Source organism: Emydura macquarii, unplaced genomic scaffold (assembly GCF_026122565.2).
Source record: "Emydura macquarii macquarii isolate MOO-44397 ecotype Brisbane River unplaced genomic scaffold, CSIRO-AGI_Emac_v2 contig_2676, whole genome shotgun sequence".
NCBI classification, from domain to species: Eukaryota; Metazoa; Chordata; order Testudines; family Chelidae; genus Emydura; species Emydura macquarii.
The window spans coordinates 16747802-16757119 of record NW_027132813.1 but is presented as its reverse complement, the minus strand read 5'-3'; the positions used below and the strand labels follow the sequence as shown (position 1 = coordinate 16757119).

At 40.5% G+C, this 9318-nt stretch overlaps 1 protein-coding gene across 3 annotated transcripts in view; it reads left to right on the top strand.

Moving 5' to 3' along the window:
- Positions 1-1244: 1244 nt before the first annotated feature.
- Positions 1245-9318, top strand: part of KCTD3 (potassium channel tetramerization domain containing 3) — a 56937-nt gene continuing 48863 nt past the window's right edge. For 2 of the 3 annotated variants that reach the window (XM_067564964.1, XM_067564963.1), the window contains exon 1: positions 1245-1530. In XM_067564964.1, the coding sequence (XP_067421065.1) occupies positions 1457-1530 (74 nt within the window). In that variant the 5' untranslated portion in view covers positions 1245-1456. Of the gene's footprint in view, positions 1531-2273; positions 2281-9318 lie in introns of those variants that run through there. The other variant, XM_067564965.1, reaches the window with a different exon arrangement.

Below are 9318 nucleotides of genomic sequence, written 5' to 3'. Positions count from 1 at the left end.
TAGCAGATTCCTCCCCTCCCCCCCTTTTTTTTCCTTCCCATCTCTCGCAAGTGAAAGTAGACTGTGAACACAATGGAGGTGGGAAAACAAAATCAAAGAACTGAGTTATGCATGTAGTTCTGAATCCTGAGGTCTGTGGTTGCTCTTATCTCTTGCAGGCATGAGTTCTATAGTTTAAGTTCAGCTCCTGGGAGAGTCATGTATTTCGGACACACAAGTCTTGCTCTGTTGATTAACATGGTTCTGATGCAATGTAGCTTTTGATGTCTGTGGAGTGAGGTGATCTCTCAAGTAGGGTAAGGACCAGTACCATGGATGGCTTTTAATTTCACCCTGCTGCCCTTAAAGCTTAATAGTGAAAAGTACTGTAAGAATGTTTCCTTAGCAGTAGCAGCTGTCAATAGCTTGGTCATGTTCAAACTTTGTCTCAATTTTTTAGTAGAGACAAAAGTTGTCATACAGAATTCAGATTTTGGATTTTCCCCTTTGCAGTTCTGGCATCATGCTCTCTCTGGGTATAAGGGGGACGGAGGGGAGAGGGAAAGAGAAATGCAATCCTGTAATGTTAATAGCCTCTTCAAAATTGAATTGGGAAGCTTTTTAAGAATGTGACTGTTACTAATGTTCCACATATGAAGCAAATATAACTTCCCAGCTTGACAGTCTCCATTTCCCCAACTTGTCCTGTGAATATTTGTCCTTGGTTTGCATAATCATTGACTAAAACCCTAGAAAACTTTCATATCTTTCCAGGCATGAATAAATGGCCTGATTCACCACTGCCTTACTCCGGTTACGCTGTTGTAACTCCATTGGTGGCAACACTAGTGAATCAGGGGCAAAATATGTAAAAGATGTCAATAGGGAGAGGAGTGTTGCTTATTTGGGGAGAGAGGAGGAGAGCAAGAACTTCTCATTTTGGGGGTGTGTGGATAGTCCCCTATGTTGGGGAAATTGTGTGTGTGTGTGTGTGTTGTCCCCTACTGAGGGAGTGGGGTGCGAGTCTCTCTATTCCGCTATTGAGGGTGTGGGTGGCTGGGTGGGTGTATTCCCCTGCTGAAGGAATAAAGACTTTCGAACCTCTGCCATGCCCATAGCTTCCCCCACTGCAGCTCTCCCCCCGCCCCTCGCTGCAATCTCTCCCCTCCCGCGTGCTGGTTTCGCGAAGAACTCCAAGTATTTTGTCCCGTGCCGAGCCCCCTCCTCCAGGTGCTGCGCGTTGCCATGGCACTTTCCACCCGGCTCAGGCCAGGGAGCTGGGAGGCGCTGCGGCCTTTGCTGGCCTAAGCGAAGGGGGAGCCCGAGGGGACGCAGATTCCCGGGACCCGGTTCTTCCCGGTCTGCCCCGCGCCCGGAGCAGTCCCGCTGGACGTCCCCACAGCTCCCCCCTCCAACTGCCGCCTCCTGCTGCTTCCCTGGGCCCCGGCGGCGGCGGGAGGTGGCGGCGGCGAAGAAGATGGCGGGGGACGGTGGGGGCTTCGCCGGCGCGGGAAGCGGGGAGATCATCCAGCTTAACGTGGGGGGCACCAGGTGAGCGGGGGGGTCGGGCCGGGGTGGGGCATCGCGGGGAGGAGCTGGGGATCCCGTGGAGGGAGGGAAGGGCCCGAGCTGTGATGGGGGCGGATCCTGGGGCTGGGAAGCGGGGGCTGGGGGAGGGCAGTCAGTGCAGGCTGGGTGTGGGGTGAGGGGGAGGGAAACCCCAGCGACGGGGAGCGGGGTCTGGAGGAGGGCAGTGCGAACTGGGTATCGGGCCGGGGGCCGGACGGGAGGGAGGGAAGCCCCAGTGGTGGGGAACTGGGGAGCAGGGTCTGCTATAGGACAGGGAGAGCTGGATGTGGGGCATTGGGGGCTGAGGGGGAGAAAAGCCCTGGTGTGGGGTGCAGGGCTTGGGGAATCATACATTTCCCGTCTCCCTCCAGTGTCCCAGGGACAAGATCGGTTTAGTCGTCTTGACCTGGGTCTTGCTACGTTATTCCCTGGTCTGGTCTACTTTTGTCCTGACTTCTTGCTGATAGGGCTTGTCCCGAAGCTGCTAAGCCTGGCTCAATCCAGTTGTTTTGGTCTTGGTAGATGGCATCACCTTGCAAAGGGCATTGAGGGGATGTGCCCAAGTTTTGCCATGTTGCAGATGGCTTTTCCTAAGTTGTCTTTGTGATGGAGCTGCCTGGGTGATAAAGAAAATTTGGGCCCACCTAACGTGATGCAAAGGACTATCCAGGAGAAAGTAGATGGTGTAACCCTATGCTGTGTCTCAATCCCAGAGATGCCTACTGTTGTTAGGTATTTTAAAATGGTTACAATAAGTTATCTATCACATTTATGTCTGTAAATGGCATTTGGAGCTTTTGGGATAAAACATTTGAGGGTGTGGAATGCTCTGGTCAGAACTCTATATAATTAAGAGCTTGAGAATTAAATTTTTTTTTTTATAATTTTGACAGATAATATATATGATTATCTGGAAGTATTTTTATTTTTATCAATTTATGTTTTTGCTGTTGTGCAAAATTATGGGCATTAAGTATTTTTCCCAATTTTTATTGATTTAAATTTTCATAGTTGCAGGAAATTATGGAGTGGGGTCAGATAAAAATTATTCAATGACTAGATGTTGAGATTCAAAGAGTTAGATTTATAACCGTTGAAACACAAATTGTCAAACATCACATGCAAAATACACAAAGCAAATATCCTTAAATCAAAGTAATAATTCACAAGCAGCATTTTTCTTATTTTGCCTATCTATAAATGTTGATTATTATGAATTGAAATATTTTTTATTGGTTGTGGTATGGTAAAATCAATATTTTTCTGATTACAAATCTAATCCTTCTATGCCCATTGTACCACAAGGCCTTGGATTCTCTAGCAGTCTAGGAGAAATTCTGGAACATCTGTGTCAGCCTCAGATACATTATTCATTTTCATAAAAACCTCCATTTTTAATGTAAGTATAGTTACCCTGTATTATTTTGATATTGAGTTCAGCTTATTTTTTGCTGCTCTTCTCCTTTCAACTTCTGATAGGAGGAAACATTTTGTATTAAAAATGCATAAGTGCGGTGTAAATTGTGCATGGAGAGGGGGAGGGAGGAACCTGGAGGTTTTGACAGTTGGTTAGGGAACAATTGGGGGAGCTTTGGGATTGTGAGGTTAATATGTTAGCTCTACGTTTTTGCTAAAATGACAAGCAGTGAAATAGACAACAATGTTGTCATATGAATGCACTCTGAAACTTAAAGAAGACAACACCTTATTGAGATAAGTATGGTTTATACCTCTTGGAGCAATAGTTTCAGGCTGTCTTCAGTTTCACAAATACGGCATTGCATTAGTTTCCCACTCACTTTGTGTTTTCAAGATTATCTTTGCAGCCAGATGTTCTAGACATAACTTGCTAAAACTTAAAGCTGGTATTTTAGAGTGCAGTTGTACAGTAAACATGTCCTCTGTAGAAAATGTTGTGGAATTTCAGAGTACACAGGCTCTGATTATACTACAACTCTGATTTACTGAAACTCCTGCCAAATTGTAGGTGGGTGACACCTTAAAACCAGTAGGCAAAACTGGTATCTGAAAATGTCCTCAGGGCCAATTCATAGCATTGATTATTTATATTGTGCATAACCCAAAACAGGGTTGGCTGTGCCTATTTTGAGGCGATTTCACTATTTTGCAGTTATACAATACTGGAGCCAGTACTGTCATTTAGCTATTAAAAACTTTGAAATCAAACAAGCAAGTATAAGGGAGGAAAAGAAAGAAAGGAGAAAGGCCATGTCAGTAACTCCATCAACTGCAGGTATCTGTGGTCGCATGGATTGGCTTTATTGTGCACAAACTCACACATAAATAAACTTAATCACAAAGGGTTGTTGATACAACTCATTCATCAACATTTGATGGGAGACTCCATATCATATATCATATCATATCATATCATATACAGTAAGCTAATTTTACAGTTTTTAGGAATGCGTCATTTTAAAGTCCCAAAACTAAATATATTTAGCAAATGATTATGCAAACCACAGAGAAGTATAAACAGGGGGCATGTTGAGGGAGAAATATGCTTCTTCAGACTAAGAGTTATTGAATTGCTAATTAGGTAACAGATTTAGAGGGGTAGAAATTTCTTCAGATTTCCTGGTTTTCAAAAAAAACCCATTGTGTCCTGCTCTTCGACTCTGGCTCTGTGTCTTCCATCCCCAGCTACCCAGAAGGTTTTGGAATTTCCCTGTAACTTCAAAAATATCACGGTAGAAATGTACTTGTTATAGTGATTTCTGTTGTTTACAAAGTAGCATCGCTTTTTTGTGTGCTGAATAAGTGTTTCAGAAAGAGGAAATGGACTTGGGGCGGGGAGGATAATAAAGTAATTAATCCAATTAATTCCTACTCAGGAATATGTGCCTTGGCCAGGCTGTTGTTTGACTATACAGTGGAAGTAAATGTGGAGGAATCTGTCCCTTTCTTCTTCCAACATTTAATTGTGCATTTATGTGGGAATCCACTTTATTTAGCACAGTGCAGCATTCTATTTTTTTTTTTTTTTAAAGGCATGAAAATATGAGTAGTATCTGAAGAAGAGTGAATATATCAGGTCTCTTTGGAAGGAGGAAGGACTCCTGAGTGAGTTTTGGGCTGTACAATTAAGCAGTTTTCTAGAGAAGATTGGAAAGAGTGAGTTTTTCTATAGACCAGTATAGATTTACTATAGTGCTTTACATTGTAAAAACATGATCGCTGTCTTCTTCTAAATTGAGCGTAACAAAATAGGTTGTAGGGGGAGTGACAATGAACATAGGATAGAGGGAGGAAGGAGTACACAAGCTAAGGCCTGGTCTATACTAGAGAGTTGTTTTTGTTGACAAAAGTCAGCTTTTGTTGACAAAACGGTGGTGGTGTACATACTGCAATCACCCCCCTGCTGACAAAACTGCCCTGTTTTTTCGATAAAATAAAACCATCTCGACAAGAGGTGTAGGGCTTCTGTCGGCGTAGCTGGAGTGACACAGTGTCATGTAGACACTGTGTGCTGGTGAAATTGACAAGAAGGTTAGGCGGCTGGTTCCCGGCTCCTGGATGGGAGCGGGGCCAGAAGCCCCAGCTGCTGCAAACCCGGGGTGGCTGGTTCCCAGCTTTGAGCCAGGACTGGGCAAGCTGCAGGCTATTGCAAGCCCAGCTCCTGGCTGGGACCGGGGAGAGGAGAAGTCCCTGCGCGGCTGTCCCCAACTCGTGCCTGGCACTAGGGAGTAGGGGGCAGTCCACAGGGAGTCTGGTAGCCCGTGGGCTTCTGGCAGGGAGCTGAGAGATGGGTCTCTCAGCTCCCCACACTGCCCCCTAAGTCGGTGGAAGTGTTCTTGGTGAGGACGCACTCTACCAACCCAAGGAGAGTAGTGTGGACATCAGCCACTGCTGTAATTATAGCAGTGACTGTAAGTCAACATATCTTATGTCGACTTATTTTTCTGGTGTAGACAAGGCCTAAGATTTATAGAAGGGTTAGGGTGGTATGGTATGCATCATGTCACCATGCTGTGTGAAGCCTTAGAAAAAAAAAGCATGAAAAGTTTTAAGATTGGGATTTGGAGTCAGTTAAATGATTTGTGAAAAGTGGTTAGGCTAGAGGTGAATGAGCTGTGTGTTGGTAAGGCCAGAAAGAATGAAGTTACTGTTGTTGAGGTATGGAGATTATCAAGGCACAGAAAAGGTTTTTGGCAGTAGGTTTGGAAAAGGATGGCTATATAAACAGCAGGAGTTAGCAATAACTTAACTGTGCAGGGTAAAAGTGAGAGAAGAGACAAGGTAATAGTGAGGTAGTAGTTCAGGATACAGGGAAGCTTCATGAAACCGTGTTCCTTGAGAATGAACACAGCAATAGGACATTCATGTAATTAGGCCTACTTCTGTGCCTATGTTGCACTGTACATTATTTCAGATATTAAATAGCTTGAATAAGCTCACACAACAAAAACCAAGGAAAGACTTTCATGTATTAATGTGTATGTCAGGAAATACAATAAAGATTTTTTTCCCCCTGAAAATTGTATATTGGTAAACATTTGATTAGTGTTGCTTATAGAGTGAAAAGTTTACCATCTATAATACTAGCCTTCCCAAATTATAGGATACTTTTTAGTTACACTTTAATGTATTTTTCTTTAATGTAGCTTATCTTCAGTACGCTTGCATATGTTGTGCAACAAAGTGATTTGATTCAAAAACTTATTTGATGATATAAGGACCAAATTCAGTCCTGTCACAACTCTTCTGAAGTCACTGGGTTTGCATTCTCTAGCTTCAGGGCTGAATATGGCCCAAGAATGTCAGAGTGTAAAACTTTTCAAAAGATAATTTTACAAGGTTTTTCTAGGGAAAATGGCTAACTTCACATTTAGTCACAGAAATGTGAAGGGAAATGCAACCGTCCCTTGTATTCCTAAATATTTATAAGTAATCGTTAATTTTTGTACACCTCTTTTTTGTAAGGAAAGAAGATTCTAGATGCTATTAAAGAACAGAAGAATCTAGGTATTTTGTGATCTAGATATTTTGAAAACCTTCTACCAAATATTGAAAACTACTTCACTGGGTTTAATCATATTTAAAACAATGGCTTGTATTTAATTTTGTATCCCCTCAGATGTAGATTCTTGATGCATTTGTACCTAAAAACAATTTGGATGAATTTCAGTAGGCCAAATTGTGATGTTCTAATAAGAAATCATCAAGAATAGTTTAATATTTTGCATGTTATACCTCCATCCTGATAGTTTATTTTACATCTTTTTAAAGTGTAATAATGAAACATTCATAAACAAAAACTTTTCTAAAAAGAGTTATCCATGGTCAACCACCAAATTACCCATTTTTAATAATAATAATAATAATAATAATAATAATAGGAAAAAGTTTCCATTATAAAGTAAAACATAAAATAATTAAAATTGAAACATTTCCATGCTGGTGATGCAACAGAACATGATTTATATAGTAGAGGAAAAAAGTCTGAAATGTATGCGTAGTAAAATGTCAGACTTCTTAAATCTGTACCCTGAATTTTTAATTGTTCTTTGTTTCCGTGAGTAATGCAGAATGATGTAGACAAATGTACTACTGAGACTCATCTTGCCATCTTGAGTAGTATTACATTACTAGCTCTAGAAAATAGTATTAATAATATTGGTAGTATGTGAGATTTATTTTTGGTTTAGCCTGTGGAATTTACTAGTGCAAAGGAAATATTCTTATTCTTAATTTTGGAATTGCAATAAAATGCTCAGTGACAAACTTTTACACTTGAAATGTCAAAAACATGATGAGTTACTTAGGGAATGAGATAACATGTAATCTTGAGGCATAATTGTTTGATTTTTAACCCTATCTTATTTTAAATATTGTTTTTGCATGTTTTTATAATGTAACAGTCTGATATTTTAAATTGGCATTTTGTATTCAAATATGATGTTCATGGTTGATCAGAGGTAGAAATGAAGTCTAAAATGCAACTTTCAGTAGTCGTTCTTTAATATATTTTGCTCATTTGTGATTTTTGTAGGTAGAAATATGATGCAAGATTGGTAAAAACTATAATCTTTGTAAAATTGTATTCATAGTATCTTTGGGTAGCTTTATACCAGATTGTTTCTTACCTGTACTGGCTGTTACATGTAACACAAACTAACTAGTCAGTGTCCTGTCTTTAAGTCTCAAACTAACATCTGTAAATTTTTATATTAATTTTCACTCAGCGATATTGTGAGGTGAATGAATATATACATTGAAAATAGGGCTGATTATTTGTTAGAGTTGTCATGTTTCTGAATAATATTTCTTAAAGCGTGGTGGAAACAATTGGCTTAAGCAATAGTAGTATTTCATGTTCTTATTGGGTGTGTAAAGCATTGAGCTTAAACTGTCCACAGAACCCATTGAAGACATGGTCATGCAGTTTTAGTGTGGACATGATTCTATTCTGTTGTTTTTTTCAGATAATTCTAGCTGTGTGGGTCACATATTTTTGCTTTTTAATGAAAATACAAATTGAAAGGTGTAGCTTGCTTTGATTAACCGAGTGGATATGTTCTGATTTGGTTCACATTCTGAAAAATATCTTTTTGAGTCTAATTGCCTTCTATTGGGACTGAAAATGCTAAGGAATAAAACACCTAGGATATTGTACATTGACTCTTTCTTGAAGAGGGTTCTGGCTTTTGTAAAGAAAACTTCTGTCATACTGCACAATTCAAAGAGAAAGACAGGCCCGTGGAGGTCAGATTAGCGAATCATATTGGTCCCTTCTGACTTTATAGACTCATAGATTTTGAGACAGTTCCCTGAAAATATCAACATGATGCCAATTTGAGGCAACAATGGATGAACTGGACAATAAAGGTGGAGCCAATTAATTCTTGTATCAAGAGCATGAAATGCTGAGTGGATTTTCCCTTCCTTTAGTGAGACCAGGATTTGACCCCTTGTTCTAAGAATGCTGTTTTGCTCAGAGTCAGGGACTATTCTATGGTCAGTATCCATACAAAACTTAAATCCCTCTCATACTCTTGTTGAGATCCAGGCTTGGTGTGACTACATACTTACTTCAGTATAACTATGTTGCTCAGGGGTGTAAAAAATCCACACACCTGAGCGACATAGTTATACCGACCTTAGCCCCCAGTGTAGAGACAGCATTATGTCAGTGGGAGAGCTTCTCCCGCCGACATAGCTAATGCCTATTGCGGAGAGGGAGTTATTAGGCCAATGGGAGAGCTCTCTCCTGTCGGCTTAGAGCGTCTTCACCAGACGCGTTACAGCTGTACCGATGTAAATTTGTAGTGTAGATTTGCCCTCAGTGTCTGGCATATAGAACTTTAGCCTACTAATTGAGTTATTAGCTTTCCTTTCTCGTTCCATAGCGTGCATGAATGCCAGCATTGTGTGCAGTCTCGGAAAAGGAGAGTGAGCCTTCCCCACAAAAATATCCTGTAGTCTACAGTAAGGTGCTATAAACTGGGAGTAAGCAGACTATAAATTCGAGTCTCCTCTTCTGTTCTGTGATGTTCATTTTTGTGTGTGTCAAAACCATATTGATCAAGGCCTTATAACGTACCCTGTAGACCTGCAACGATTATTTCCACCCCTTTCAAATAGGATAATTGATGCTGCAATAGATTGTATCAATGGTTTTATAACTGATATATAAAAGAAATATAGCTTGAATATCGGTTATCTCCAGTTCTCATTTATGTTTCTGTATTTTCTTTAAACACAATACAATTAAAAAGTCATTTTATAAATACAATAATTCTTCAAAAA